The sequence below is a fragment of the Pelmatolapia mariae genome, linkage group LG6, assembly GCF_036321145.2.
Source record: "Pelmatolapia mariae isolate MD_Pm_ZW linkage group LG6, Pm_UMD_F_2, whole genome shotgun sequence".
NCBI lineage: Eukaryota > Metazoa > Chordata > Actinopteri > Cichliformes > Cichlidae > Pelmatolapia > Pelmatolapia mariae.
In genome coordinates, this window is record NC_086232.1 from 16,452,124 (window position 1) to 16,468,675 (window position 16,552).

The window sequence follows — 16,552 nt, forward strand, 5'->3', positions numbered from 1 at the left end:
AGAGACAGAAAACTAATTCTTGAAGCAATTTTCACGCTTCACGCTGTAACAGGAGCATCATCTAAAGCAAACGTTAAAATCTACTATGAGCCACTTCAAGAAAGGCAAGTTGGAGCTTTAGGAAAATATGTGAGATAACCTAAAAATGTCTTTGAGTGAACTTAAAATTATCTAAAAGGAAGAAATCAAGAAATCGAGACTCTATAGAGACAGTTATCAAACTGTAATATCAAAATCTATGCCAAAATGATTTTTTTCTGCATTTCAAGCTCCTGGCATAAAAAAATATCAGCATTTGCTTCAGTGACTGAACTTGCTTGCTATGACTAAAAATACAATCAAATAACTGTAATCTAATTTAATCACAAACAATAGTACTCTGTGGTGAATCTAATGTAACATTAATTTCATTAACGATGCCATTTTCTGTACACACAGGATCTGAGGATAATTTAGCTTAGGTCAAGGAAACAGTGTAATGCCTAACCAAAAAAAGAAACATATATTAAAAAAATCCTTTAAAAACATCAAGGTAATATACACACATAGACAAGGAGAAGACATTGTGGGATGTGAGAACATAATATCACTTTTACAAAGAAGAAGCAAAAGAATAACAGCACGTAGATACAAATATGATGAATGAGTGAAGGAAGCAAAAGAAGGAAATGAGCAAAAGGAAATGAAAGAATTACACAATGAACCGATTAGGAAAAAATAGCATCCCACAATCCAAACATTGCTTAAGCATACCGAGGCAGCCACAGTATTTCAAATATGTTCAAGCCATAACAGGATTTTCAACAACAACAAGCCACTTAGACGTACCTCATGTCCTTGACCGATAGTTTGGCTCAGCCTTTTATTTGAGTTATTTTGGGAAATAGTTATGTTCATTTGTATGTTTGTGAGTGTTAGTACCTGTGGCTAGATTTGGTGAGCTCTGGACCCTCTTCATGGGAGAGAGCATGAGTGACAAGGCCACACTTTTGCGAGCATATCCTCCGCTATCTGAGAAATCACAGCCAGGCAGATGATCATAGAAGCAAAAGCTGAAGCATACATGCACATGCTTGTGCGCATACTGCCATAAACAAATGCATTCAGCCGGGAAGATAATAATTACAGTAACAATACTGCAAACAAAGGCAGATTTGGAGGCAAAGCACATGCATTTCAAGTAGCTGATTTTTACTGGCACTCAATAGAAAATTAGGAAAAAGCTGTGCAAACACGAGAACTGCAAAAGTGAACAAATCAAAGTCAATATGTTTTACTGCATTAGCTTAAACTAACCAAAATATTTACAAGAGATAAAGTGAGACATTAGTTGTTTTTAAATCAACGTGATTCTGCATTGGGTTATTACCAAAAAATAAAAATCCCAAACTAATGATTTTATGATCATGACATGATGACAGGCAGAAATGTAAAACATGCTCTTTCTTGTTATATTTCTCCCATTTTTCTCATAGGTGAATCAATTTTACACCTATAATCTGAGGTCTTATATAAGACACCGTTTTGTAGTAAAAGTTTCATGTATGCTCATCTGACATTAGCGACTACACCGTCATGGCTGACAAACCACATGACAAAATTATTTTAACTTTTCCAAACAAAAGCAAGACATGGATCGGACAGGTGGATGGGGGACTTCCCAACGATCCTGTAAACGCTGCACTCTGTACTTGTTTTTGGATATATACTGTACCTGTATTCATATTGAAGAGCACTTCTTACTGATCGACAGCAGGGGCACACACTTTCCTAAAAAACAAAACAAAATACAAAGTATTTTAGAAAGAGATTTAAACTGTTTGAATAGAGTTTCAAATCCAAGACCTCAAATTGATCTTCTTGAGGGTAAAACCTCAAAAGCAGATTTCGGAGATTCCGGTGTTAAAACACAAAACTGTAGCGAGGTACCTGCTTTACTGCAACCAAGCATATGACTGTGATTAGTTTTTAGTGTGCTCACTAATTTGGCTTTGTTTCATTGAGAAATGATGGCAGGCTGGGTGCATAATAGGATTTTGTAAACATGGAATAGATCATTTTTCACTGAGAAACAGCAATAAATGATTTCTAAAAAACTATATAAAAAATATATCATATTTACACAGCTACATAACCGTAGCCATTTTTAAAAAAAAATTAGACTATTGGATATACGAGTGACAGGAAAAGGACACAAATCAAAGGTAAAGAATTATTATAACTGACTAGCAAACAGCACACCTGTTTTACAAATAAATAAGACTCACATTGCTAACACTGCCTAATTCTGTTTAACTCTGTTTTTTTTTTAATCTTTCTATTTTTAGAGCTGAGGAGAGAAATGCACAGATGTTTGGGCTATATGCCCCATAGCTGTATGTTGCCAGTTTGTTAAAAAGGATGAAACAGATTATATTCACCGACAAAACACATGTATCACCAGACATTTGTTTCAACACTGTGACAGTTTAGGGCCTCTCTGCACGCATGTGAAGTCCTGATAATTACAGCTGTCATTTACTGGTGCTTATTTGGGGGAAGGTATGCAATTGTATTCTGACATAAATGTGTAAACTGCCTTAGCAGTTGTCCCTAGTAATGAGTGGCACGAGATGGATGACCCAACATTTTAGTACATACTGTATTAGACCATACTCACAACTCCAGTCTTAACAAGGAGATAAATACAAAATCGTTTTAGTGACAGACTAAGTTTGAAGTAACTAAGAAACATTTATTGCTGCTAACTATACAAGTAACTACAGCACCAGCCTCTCAGAACCATTTCATTTACAACTAAGTAGGTTATGTACACATAACAAACAAAAGACAAAAAGCATGCAGCTACAACCATTAACTTGTAATACAAAACATAGTGAAACACATCTACCATCACAGGGACTTTATTTTCCTGTCAGCAGATTCTATTTGATTGCTTGTAATGGTTTTAAGAAATGCACAAAGTGTGATGAAACTGTTTTGGGCCTCAGTCACACAGAGCTAAAACTCATTTGGGGCTAAAGACCATTAGGCAACTACCTGCCATGAGGGAAAAATGTATAATCCCTAATCGGTTAGGAGACAGTTGCTAGCATCTGCTGTGAAATCAATTGACGCAGGCATAGAGACTGGAGACCCCAGGTAACCACTAGTCACTAGGGAAAAGTGTGTTGTGGGAGCCTGTTGACAGTCGATTTGGTTGCAGGGGTAAACAGTGCTGCACGACAAACCTTCTTGTGTGATTGCTTTGGTTCCCAATTGAAGACACAGAATCTTCTACAAATAGTAACAAACTACTTGCTAAGCAATAGTAAAACTAAGAAGTGTGATGCAAACGGGGGATGGAGACTACTTTCCTTCATAGTAAATGTTTTGAAACGTGTTGGATGCAGCAGTTATGAACAACTTTTACTATGAAGGCAAACATTCTTTGTTTCCAGATTGTGTTGGACTTTGCAAAGTTTCACAGCTTCGACAGTAGACAGCGAGTGTTTGTAGATGAGTGGCATCTGTGCAACAACCTCTTTTCGACTGATTTTATCAGGCATCAGCCAGATGCCTCCAGCCAACACTGGGGAAATAGACTACAGCAACCAGAGGTTGCCAGGGGGTTGCCAAATGGCCCAAGCCAGTGTGACTGAGGCCTTACCTGATTTGGCCAATCACCCAATAAAGGTTGTCCTTTTAGATCACCCTTTTGGCCTGATAATGCTCCTCACTTGACTGTAAGGAGCATCATCATTGATGAAAACAGCGATGCAGAAGCAGTTTTCAGCTGCATCATCTCTTCGTCCCCAAGGCTGAGACCGTCAGCTGTACTATAACTGTGTTTTCTAGCCACACAAACACAACCTTCACTCACCACCTGGACTAGTTGCCAATCTTTGTAGTTACTTTGACAATGGGGGAGATTCAGCATGCACTGCAGAGGCACAAGTGCAAAGGGATAAAATGCAGCAGTTACACAGTGAGCTCAAAATGCTCGAGAGGTGTGTAACAAGTTGAGGTGGGCCAAATATAAATCAGGTAAGGGTTTTTATTTTGCCCACAGATCTTTATTATCATAACTTATAGATATTTTGCCCTGGCTTTGAGATTTTGAGTGCTGAATCTTTTATCACAGTTATACAATATTATTTTTACTACACTTTCCTCTGCTCAGCCCTGTGTCCATCTGCTTCAGAGCAGGGTAGACCCACAGTAAAACAGTTACATAAGCAAACTCACCCTGAGATGGAACAAAAGAAGAGTACATTAAATAGATAAATTAAAATACAAGAGGTATCCTGCTTATCACCCAATAAGAGATGGGATCAGCATGTTTTTCATCGTGAAGTAACGTTTACTGACAAATTCTTTTTTAATCTGTATTCTTCTTGACATAACCTTCAAGCACCATGTCTTTGATTAGTTTATCCATATTCACTGCTTTATTCTTCCAAACACAGCTAATTTTGGTTGGCAAATAAAATCCTAATATTTGTGGGAGTGCATGAAGACAACATGGGATACTTTCTGTCCCTCAAGACCTAATCCTCACCCTCATACCCTGTGTCCTCATAAATCTTGCTCTCAGAAACAAACACGCACACACACACACACACACACACACACACACACACACACACACACACACACACACACACACACACACACACACACACACACACACACACACACGCAGGCACCCAGGGGTAAATCATGGGTCTGGCGTCGCAGGCTGTCGGCGTCCAAATGATGGTCAGATTATAAACAGCATCATGTTTCTTGGGGACAGATCAGCGGCGACACAGCAGCTGTGGCCGTGGTGTAATATTAAGGCTAGACACTGGAAGTAAAACGCTCTGGGCTCAACACCTCAGTTCAACTCTGCCTACTTGTCAATATAGACCTTTTTAAAGCTTTTAAATACAATCTACCAACCCGTCTAAAGCCTGGGATAGACCATTAGTAGCTTTTTAGCATGTGCCTCACTCTATTTGAAAGAAAGATTCCAAAATAATCCTGCAAATACTCCTCTAAAATGCTTACTGTGTTGCTTGAAAAGGAAGACTGGGAATAAATGCAGACAGACCAAACATCTGATACGCTGTCAGCTCTCAAAACCTTAAATAAATACTCAATAATAAAGAAGAGGACTTTATTTTCCAGCAAGATGTTTTCGATTCTTGTACTACTTTTTAAAGGCTGAAGCATGTTGGTATGTTAAGTTTCTTTCGAGACATTTTTTTTTACTTTGCCGTGGTTTTTCCACCGACTGTAATTTAGACATCGGTTGGCCACTCTGGAGACCAGTGTGTATATAATTACTGAGTGTAATAGCTGTGGGACAGCAAATATACAACTCAGAGCTAGAAGCTGCAGAAAGCTGTGATGTCCAGTATCGGGGCCATCAAGTCTCGTTAGTCTGCCATGTGGCCCTCTGAGACCTACCTGGTTTACATTATTGGACTAATAGGGCTTAAACTTTATATAGACAAGAGACTGTTACTGTAAGAGGAGGTTTGTGATGTTTTGTGCCAGTACTAGAAAAACATTTTTGCTAATCTGAGCTTCTCACCATGAGCCGTTTTCTTAATTTTCCTTCCCTTCATCACATGGTAAGCTTAAACAGGAAGACTTTTAATATTGTTGACTTGATCAATGACGTGTTGACACAAACGTCCTTCTGAAAACAACTGATAAGTTTGAGTACATGTATGGGAATTTCCATGTGTAATCTGAGCGCTGTTTTAATTATCTCATAAAATCCGAGCGGCGACAGCACAACAAAGCTGGACCACCAAAGACCGGAAGGAACAAGTGTCTTTGCCAGTATTAACAAAAACAAAAAACAAAACAACAACAGTCACTTAGCTAGGATGCTGTGAAAAATAAAGATATGCCCTCAAAAAGCGTTTGTCAGGATACCATTAGTCACTGACTGCTTTGACATAAACAAAACAAGAGTCTCAAGAATAAACATGCCACCATCTTTTAGGGGGAGTACTTAAAGAGCTGAAAGAAGCACTTTTTAATATCATGTGCCTGCTAAATGGACCTTATTAGGACTGATGGTGTTTCCTTATAAGCTATAACTGCATTGAAAAAAATAATTATAAACACAATACTTTGCTGTTCAAGATTATACAGAAGAGTGTGTATGGGGGAAAATCACCAGGTGAGAGTGAATGGTCATTAGTGATGAGGTGACATCAGCCTCAAAGGTCCTGGTACTGAAGTGGTCACTCACTAAGATGCACTCAGATTAAAATTTGTAGCAAATCTGTTAAAAGTGTTGCAAATGACCCTGAATGTCCCACTGGAGGAACATCTGAGACCAAAACAAACAGTTGCACTGACCACACCTTTGTGTTTCATATACAACCAGAAACTCTGTGTGCACACAGTCCTGCAAAACACGAAGCCAGCCTGCTTCAGTGGCAGCTTTAATTACATTTACATCAACATAAAGGCTATAGTTAAACCAATGTAAACTCTGGTTGACTGAAACTATACCTACTCTTTAAACGATCAATTGGTCTTGAGGAAAAAATATGTAAATCAATGCACTAAGACCACTGTATATGATAGCTTTATTGGACTATGAGTAATCAATACATTTAATAGGTAGCATTTGCAGTATATTAAATCTCTGTATTTTACACAGAAATGATAACAACAGACTCAGAGCTGCCCGGATTCATCATCCGTATGATGTCAGAAAAACAGAACAGCTATTTATCAACTTTATGTTCAGCTTGGTTTGGCTGTTGCTGCTTACTTGAAGGTGAGGCTGGGCATGCCTCTCCATATAAAGTGACTTTGATATTTTGGGCCTCTGTTTTGACAAAATATAACCGCACCAATGTCTTCTTTGACTTCTTGTCTGTTTACAGTTGAGATATGTGCACGCAAGTTGCGTAAATTAAACAAACCAATTTTATTATTGCTCTTTATTTTCTGGGGAGACCAGCTGATGTGCCCGACTGCACTCTAAGGGTGGGGAAAAATGTTTGATACAACACAGCATTGAAATATTTTGCATGGTAATATTGTATCAATACAGGGGCACCAAATATCAAAAACTATAAATGATAACTCATCGCGAGATGAGCAAACTTATATTAAATCAGTTCACCTGAAAACAAAACAAAACAAAACAAACAAACAAAACAAACAAAAAAACAAAAAAAAACACTGGACACACTTAGCTTGACAAAGTTACCCAAGTTAACGGTGCAGTCACACAAGCAAAAATATGACAGCGGCCTCCGTACGTCACCAAAAGTCAGAGGCAGCCTGGTGATTGTATTGAATTTTCCCCACGTTCTGTCACATAACTCGTGGTGACTACCCAGAACTTGAGGGCGTTGTACACTCACAACCACTCTGATCTGATTTTAACGCAAAAAATAATAAACGTGAGACAAGTTTGTCAATATCTTTCTTATCCAATAAGATATTGTCAAAGTATAACTTTCTGGACATAATTTGCAGTTGAAAAAGGTGATGAATCACAGTTTATGTTATTGCAATACTCAGCATAATGCAAAATGTTAAAACAGCTTTATCAATGTTCAAAATGCTTGTTACAAGCTTCAGTGAGAAAAAGAAGAAGCAAAAAACAAACAAAATACTGCAAATATTAATGGACACGAGCTGGAATGTGTGCTCTATGTATTACCTGTTGGGATGCTACACAGTCAGCATCAGTAACAGCCAGGCCAGTGCATTTGACGCTGATACAACAACAGCAAACAGAGAAATCTGGAAAACCTATCTAGGAGGAATCAGAGAAAACAAACTCCTTTTTTAAACAGGGAAACAGAAGGTCCCGGGAGATTCAACATAAATCTCAGTCAAGACATGACGAGCCTGAAACCAAACCGACGGGGACAACAACCCCTCCAAAAAAGGCAGGATTTAGCATTGCTTCATTCCTTAATTACTGAAACTGAGCCAAATTTTTTTCTTTTTTTTCTTCAGTGTTGCATTTTTGTGGTAAAAATGTGGGGAGTGTGGGATTGTGGTAAAAGAAACGAAAGAATCAAAATAGTAAAAAGAATTGCCCACTGTGCTTTAAATGGACACTGTAGCCACGTTAGCCCAACAAATGTTAATAAAAGTAAACATTGAAATAGTTTATAAGCCTTTTAATAAAGCTGCAGAGGAGGCTTTAAGAGCTTGTAACCTTTTCCTTTTTCAAATAATGAAGAACATAAAAAAAACAAGTTTTTGTCTATGCTTAATTTAAAACTCCAAGTATCTTGGTATCATTTAGCCACACATAGAAATGTCCTAATAAAGTAATGAAAAATATAACCTCCCATAATGTTGGCAACAAAGTCAGATTTAAATATTACATTCAGAAAGCGATGAGTAATCCATGTCACGGTGATTTTAAGCACTTTAACACAGAGGCATGTGTCAAAATCTCTGCTGAGCAGCGGTGTTAAAAATCCTTTAATGGCCACATCACAATGATTCCTGGTAATATGCCGGTCATTTCCCATTCATATGATTGAGGTGCTATTGTTTCAGCATGCTGCCTACATACCTTAAGAAACTTCTGACCTGCATTTCACTTTAGAAAAGCGGATTACTCGAACCATGAAACAGTTTAGGCCTCACAATCCAACCTGTTAGAAGTATGTTAAATACCCGTCCATACCACTAAAATCTGAATAAATGGTCTTTAATGATGCCTTAAAAAAGAAGAAGAAAAAAAGAAACCTTTCTACAGTACACAACGAACAGCTTCAATCCTCAAGCAGAACACAGTTTAAGCCTCTCACAAAAGCACTAAGGTATTTGTTGTTAGATGCAGGAATGTTTTGTCGGTGCCATGTTACTGTTCTACCAGCACATTACTGCCAGTAGTTGAACAACAACCACTTGCAACAAAGTCTCTGTTATCAGCCTTGTTTGCTCAACCTTGCCACTCATTAGCGGACCCCCCTCCCCTCTGGCTGTAAGAATGGACAGGGGAGGTCAACACACTGACCCTGCGTGCCCACTCACTGCCCATACGGCAAACAACAGAGGCCGTGTGTTCTCCAGATTGCATCACAACGACGCTAACGAGCACAGCCATTGGCCCGAGAGCACTAATGCAATTATGTAACACAATCCCTGGTACTTTGAGTCGGGGATATGGGAGAAAAAGAATGAATTGGATGTGACACTTGGTGGGTTTGTTATCTCAGTCTTCCTATACAGAACTTACGATGCGCTCTGTGTGTAAGGAGAGAGGGATTTATAAAAAAAAAAAAAGGTACACAGAAATCTAATCAAATCAAGAGATGAAGAGAAAAGCTTCCTATTGTGTTGTGTTTAGTGAAGCAAGTGCAAAATAAATGGCATCCTACTGAAAATGGAAAATTATATTAGTTGCATTATGTAAGCTCTGTGCCAAAAGCCGCCCGAGGACACATCTGAGCAGCCCCGCTCAACAATACATTTAGAGCTGCCACAGTTTCATGCCGGCTCCTTAAGAATAAGCACAACACACACACAGAGATCTAACAAAAGCTTGAAAACAATTATTCAGACTGCAGCCGACACAACAAGCTAATATAGGCAGAGCTACGAGAAGATAATGGAGTGAGCAAATGAGAGGACAGTGTGACATTAGGCTAAATGTCAAAGCAATTTCAAAGATGAAGCTTGAGCGTTTCCTGACTTGTCATTTTGACGTAATGTAATAGTCAAGCTCCAGCTTTCTGAGTGAAGGAAGAACAACTGTTATTCAGCTTGGAATCTGAAACATTTTGAGTTTAAAATATATTTGAACTACAAATGCCATCAGCTGATGAAAACTATTCATTACAACTTGGTATGGACTTCATAAAAGTAATATTTTCCTTTGTGTTTGCAGAAGTTTGTTTACTCGTAGCATGTGGAAAAACTAAGTGTGACGAGGTAAAGAAATGTATCCTGAAAATATGCAAACACCTCAGAGAGATGACAACAAAAAGAAATTCGAAATTACAATATTTAAAACAAAGTGTTTACGTCTAAGACTTTGTTAAGACGAACAGTTCAAAAATATATTTTTTGATTTGAGACAGGAGGTACACTGAAGCGGCAGGGCTATCTGTTGTGGCCAAGATTAAATTCCCCATACATAGTCTGGATTCCCCAGGTACCAGTGTTAAGTGTCGAGCATGAAGATAAGAGGAACTTGATTAGAAGAGGCGCTATATTTACCATTATATTTGCCATTAGACGAGACCTTTTAACCTCGAAGCTGGTCAAGAACATTAGAATAAACTTGTGCGGCTTTAAAATTATTATCAATGCAACATTCGGCATTCCTACTTAAAACCGACAGTTTATCCATGAAAATATTCACAAACTCAAAGTTCCTGATTATTTCAGGGCTTCAACAATGTGTAAATAAACATTTTCCTTTTTCACGAAGAACACTGCTTACTTTGAGGCTTACTGGTGCCAACTGTAAGAAGTGACAGCACACAGCAAGTATCCATTTATATGTTTATGTATTAAGTATTTCTACACAGACATCAGAGTTTTAAATGTCAAACAGAATGAAAAAGATGTTTTTGCTATTTCCAGGATTCTAGATATTTGCATGAGAGCCTCAAATAAGAGCCTTGCATTTGCTTTGATTCAGTAAAATTTAGAAAAAAAAAAAAATTTCAGCTTTAGAACAAACAACCAGTAATCAGGAATGCGGAAAAGAAGGGCTGAAACAACAGCCCGGGTAAGCTCATAATCATAACTACCACAAAATATTCTATCCTTAATTTTAAACACAGATACTGCAGAAAAAAAATCCCTGATTTCATGCCAGATTCATTTAATTTTTCTAATAACACCAGCTTCATAGAACTGCCACTCCACATGACACACATCTAACCAAGCAAATGCCATAAGCTGAAGAAGAAAACTATTCATTACAATGTAGTGTGGACTTTATAAAAGCAACAAAAGGATTTATCTAACCAAAAAACCTTTACAAAAGTTTCGCTGACCTCTGCAATCAGTTTTAATGAGGCTGGAATGACGCATATGAAAGAAAAAAAAAAAAAAAGAGGTTGCCCTGTGACGTTTGCAGGGAACGCACAAAGTGACTGTGTATGTGAGATCCGGAAGAAAACAAATCCAGCGGCCCGTGATACAAACCGAGGCTGGGAACCACCCCTTACTGTGTACCCAAGGGGTCAAGGTGACATTCCACAACACCTCTGAGATTGGCCTAATGGAGGAATTGGTGCATGGCTTTTGTTGAATAGGAAATAAGAAACCATGAAAAAAGGCTGTAACAAGAGACTGAAGTATGTAAAAGGGCCTGAAGAGGGAAAGGATTCTGGGGCAAAAGTTAAGAGGTTACGGGGTTCTTATAAATATATTTACAAACAAACAAATACACAAAAATCTGATAAAGTCATGCTCAGGAAGTTAACGCTCACAACTGTAATCTAAGCTTTTTTTGTGATCCTATTTCTTAGGTGACCGCGGTCAAAACCGCTGTTTTTATTTGACACCATTTCCTCTGTCCACTGTCACAAAAGACAAAAATTCTACTCTTGGGCTATAATTTTTGGTTTTGGCAGCACAGATAAACACTATTCCCTTTGGGTGTTTGGGCTGTAAAAGCTATTCGGATCTCTTTTAATTTAAATCTTTTTAAAGCATCTGTGTTCATAACAAGTAAATATAGACACATGACAACCGAGTAGACAGCGCTGCGATATCTGCGTGCCTTCAAGAGGGTCTTTGAAGAAAACAGTATAAGATATACTGAATAGCACGGATTAGGACAGGTTAATCCAAAATATCCACACTCAGATTTATATTTGTTTTAATAAAAATGGTTTTCCTGTGAACGCCAGCGAAATGCATTCCTGCCCCACTGCAGACAACAGAGTGCAGGTGCAACGGTCCATCAAGCAAAGTAAATGTAACTCTTACCGTCATAAACCCAAAAGACTGGAGAAGTGCTAAGAAGAGTCACGTATGGCGTTGTGACTTAAAGTCCCCCCGTGTCTTCCACTTTTTCTCCTCTGCTCAGGACAAGTATCTCCTCCCGCTCAAGCTTTAGTCCCAAGATCCCCGTTCAATGCCTGGGAAGCACAGAGACAACAGACCGAGGAGAAAGTTAAGAGACGGAGTCGAAGAGTGGGAGTGACAGGGAAAGAGAGTTGCCTGTTTGGGTGAAGCAGTGATCAGATACGGTTATTTTCAGACTCTGGCATGCTTGTCTTTGAGACTGGAAAGTAACCCCCCGGTGTGGATGGGTGGGGGATAAGTGACAGGCCTGAGTATCTCTATTTTACCACACACATGTTTTCATGCATGCCACGCAGTATAAGCGCACGCATGCCCGTGAAGGCAAACTACATCTAAGCACACGTTCACACAATTCATACATTCCAAAGGAGTCGCAGAGTGATTCTACTGTATGCTACATCGGGTAGATACACCTTTCAGATGTTAGGCTCGCCTGAGGCGTGAGAAGGGTGTAAGAGAACCTCAATGTACTCATCTCCTCCTCCCAGGTTTTATGTCACACAGTGGCCAGAGTTGTCAGTTTGTGGCGATGTAAAGTGGCGGCATCCACACAGAAACTGACAGGAGTCTTAAATCCTTCTCACATGAGATTTTCTTTCTTTCCTTTTTTGTTGTGGTCAGCTTGACTTTGTGTCAAGAATGCTCCCTCAGAGATGTGAAAATCAAGTCACATAGACATGACATGCAATTGCACACTTTTTCTTTTCCCTTTTTAAATCCATGTAAATACATCTTGTACCGTCAACGTCATACCAGGCTCTAAATATACAAATTATATGACCACTCACCTGTACCATTAATAATCTTTCCCGCGCTGTAATCCATATGGGACTGTATATTTGGAAAATGACCACACACATGCACACAGAGGCCGAATATACACAGGAGAGAGGTCAGCCAGAAGCACCTCTAGACCCCAGACTCCCTGCTATTCCTAGAATGATGATGTAACTACTGCTATTAGCATGTCATATTTAGAGCCTGGATACCTAAAACCAGCCAGGCAGCTACTGTGTAACATGCTATTTGGACAACATCCAACGCATCAACTTAAAACAAGTTTTCAACAATAAACAGAAGAGGCGCAAGAATCCGCAACTTACAAATTAAAGTGTGGTAAAGGCTCGGACAGAGCCAAGGTGCCACTACAAAAGAAATTAATTAGCTTCCATAAACCAAATCCTGAGATATGACAAAAACAGACGAGATTCATACTACAAACCTTCCACCAAACAGTGGGAGGATCTCTTTAGTTTGCTGTCATTTTAAATGTATGTATCTTACTCTACAGTAGCTGAGCAGTAACTATTTTAGTATAAGGCCATAAATTAGAAAAAAAAAAGTTTCATAGGCTCTGCCAAACCTGTTGCCAACTTTTAAATCAAACATGGACAGAGCTAAGTCTTGATCAACACTCTCTGCGCCTGCTGTCATCATGCAGATGATGAAGTGGTAATGTAAAAATCCTGTCTACATGGGCACGAATGGATCCAGTGACGAGTAGCACTCCTCCAACTATGTCTCCCAAACACCTAGGCTTCAGACTTTGGGGTTCCCGAAAGCCCCACAGCAGCGATCAGTGTGTCAGCAAACATAATCAAACAGCAGTTGCCCCCCCAGAAACATCTCATCATGTGGGAAGGATCACTGAGGTATGGTGAAAAGCTGACAACTGACAGGTGCTAATGATGCAACCTTGAGGCCAAAATCAGGGCAGTACCAGGGGACCAATAAAGTTCTATCATAAGTGCTATCAACTATAGACTTAATCTTGTAACCTGGCATGACAAACACAAGCAGCAGGATCTGCATCACACATCAAAGCAAAGAGATTTTTGACCACATTCCTTACTTGAGATCTTATTTTGGCTCTTGTAGGTGTGTCCTACTGAGTGCTGCATGTGGAAGAATGATTTATAAAGACAATTTAAAGCAAACGGACAGAGCAGCAGCTTAGTAATGATCTTATTAAAGTACCAAAGCAAACTATTTTTATAGTGACTGACACAAACTCACACTCAAACGCACCGACACTTTGACCCATGAGCCACTCTGGACTACAGTAGCCGTGTCGACATGCTCTCACCCGTACAGTTTCAACACCTAATTCATTATCAGCTTCTCCAAGGCCCTGCCATTCCCAGTTAAGTAAGTGGCAGGATATAAAAAGCAGAAGAGCTGCGCATGTAGTAAGTGTCACTTACTGGAAAACACTTAAATCTGAAGATCAAAAAAGGAAAAGCATATTCACAAAGCAGCGTGCTCTTTAATAGAGACGGTGCTAATATTTGTTTTTATACAAACTTTTTTTTACATGTATTATATAACTGGCGTCGTGAGCTCCTTCAGTATAAAGCATACATTCAGATCTGCCCATTTTTGAGTGGCCAAGTACCGTACTGGTTGGCCCTCTCAAAGACGATTCTAGATTTGAACCAGCTGGTCTGATGGGGCATTTGCGTGATGAGTTTGCACATTCTCCCTGTCCCCGTTTGGGGTTTTGTTCAGGTTGCTCCAGCTTCCTCCCACAATTCAAAGACACGAATACTAGGTTGGTAGATAATTCTAAAATTGTCATAGGTATGAGCGTGCATGTTTGCCTCATGTGGTAGCCCTGTCTGTGACGGTATGGTGACTTGCTATGGGTGTGCCCTGCTTTTTGCCCTTTGTCAGTGGGGATAGGCCTCAGCCCCTAATGATATAGGGATACAAGGGGCTTAATCTGATGTGTGACAAGCTGGATGTGACCGCAGCAAGTAACTGTGCTGTTGCACGGGCTTTTGGTCCACTTTTCTAGATTTACCATAATTTGAAAGCACCTGGCAGGACTTGAATAACATGAAGTGTAACAGAGGTATAGCAGGCCCACTCAGTGTACTCAGAGGCTTAGTGTTTCTGCTGTTTAACAAAGCTGGCTGTGTATTACTTTCTGTGTTTAGCCTTTATATTTAGAAACCTGTGGTTGTTCTTACAACCACTGAAATAGATTAAAAGGCCTCATGACTGAAATAGGATTGACGTGTAAGGATTAAATTAGGGAAGGATCTTGGCTGGAAATACAGGTGAAGATATACTTGTCAACTTGCAGTGTAAGTTTTTAGACTTTTAATTTTCCAGATACAGTATAATTTGAACATCCCTAGCGGTGTATAGATGCAGAGGTTTTTCACAATGCCAGAAAAAAGTGTTCAAGTCCATTTTATAAGATCAGATATTGCCATTTTTACACATTTGATTATTACACATCACATACATATGCACAAGTTTGCCACTAAGCAAACCATATTGGGTGGGATTAAGGTCCCTGTATGGTGGTCCGCAGGTGCAACAGAGGCTGGCTGACCTGCGTCTGTGTGCTGTCGCTGTGTACTGTCTCCAGGGGGCAGTGTAAAAATATGTGGAACAACCGGTAATGTGGGCTCTTGTTTGCACTCTTGTTAGTCATTTTGATTTGGCTACTGTCAAGTCATGATCTACTAGAACGTCTCTACAATGGAGTGGGACTAATAAAGAATCAGAACTGTCCATCACAGCCATTGTTCGTGTTTCCTATCCATGCTTCTTTGATCTCTGTTGTTTTTTGCTTTTCTTTGTCTTTGTGGTAACTCAACTACATTGCACACCACAATCAGCATCTCTGTTACACAGCCAGGTAACTAAGCAAAATGATTCCAATGCAGGACCATATCAAGTCGTTTTTTGTGCTACAATGTGTTGCTTATTTGTCAGAATAAAGTATCTCTGGTTCAGTAACCAAGAATGACTGATTACTGTGCAAAAAACAGGATTTCTTTAGAAAAAAGTGGCTCAGCAGATGAGATTTAAAAAAAAAAAAAAAAAGTCATCAGCATGACACTTTATGATGCACGCTACAGGACATTGTTAAAGGGCTCTGGGAGCAAGCGCACACCACTTCTCAAACACCACTTGAGCCATGACATCAGACTCTGGAGAAGGGCACAGTGAGGGGGAGATAAAGGAGGAAGCAGAGCAGAGGAGACAATGAGAAAAGAGAGGGCACCAAAACAAAGAACAGACATGGGAAAATTAAAAACGAGTGTGAGAGAGTGATAGAGTGAAATAAAGGCGACTGTGATAGTAACCCCCTCTGCTACATTCTGTACTTTCAGAAGAAAATGTATCACATTCGCCTATTCCCTGACGACCTGCCTTGATCCTCTTTCTTTCTCTCTCCCTCTCGGACACACATGCACCACACAGCTTCTCTCCCAGTAACTCTAAACTAGCAGGTGCAACTGAGTTAGCAACAGAGACACTTAGTTTCGGGCTCTCTGGCCATTAATCAAATCAAAAATGCTATGATTGCTCATTACGAGTGTATATTTAAGTCCCTGTTATTGGTCCTCTGCGAAACAGTCAGTAGCCAACTGTTGCTCGTCACACTGCATCCCGTCCGCTGCTTCCTCATCAGAGACAGAAGAGTGTAGTCACAGAAATACATGAAAGACAACATCAGAAACACTGGCCAGTATGGCCTAAGGCGCACACACACACACACACACACACACACACA

At 39.5% G+C, this 16,552-nt stretch overlaps 1 protein-coding gene across 12 annotated transcripts in view; it reads right to left on the reverse strand.

The window, feature by feature from the left end:
* The window catches only part of sorbs2a (sorbin and SH3 domain containing 2a), a 61,035-nt gene that overhangs the window by 31,834 nt on the left and 12,649 nt on the right, over nt 1–16,552 (reverse strand). For 11 of the 12 annotated variants that reach the window (XM_063475980.1, XM_063475981.1, XM_063475982.1 and 8 more), the window contains exons 2-4: nt 11,920–12,071; nt 1,715–1,770; nt 922–1,011 (exon numbers count right to left, since the gene is read on the reverse strand). In XM_063475980.1, the coding sequence (XP_063332050.1) occupies nt 922–1,011; nt 1,715–1,724 (100 nt within the window). In that variant the 5' untranslated portion in view covers nt 1,725–1,770; nt 11,920–12,071. The remainder of the gene's footprint in view (nt 1–921; nt 1,012–1,714; nt 1,771–11,919; nt 12,072–16,552) is intronic. The other variant, XM_063475984.1, reaches the window with a different exon arrangement.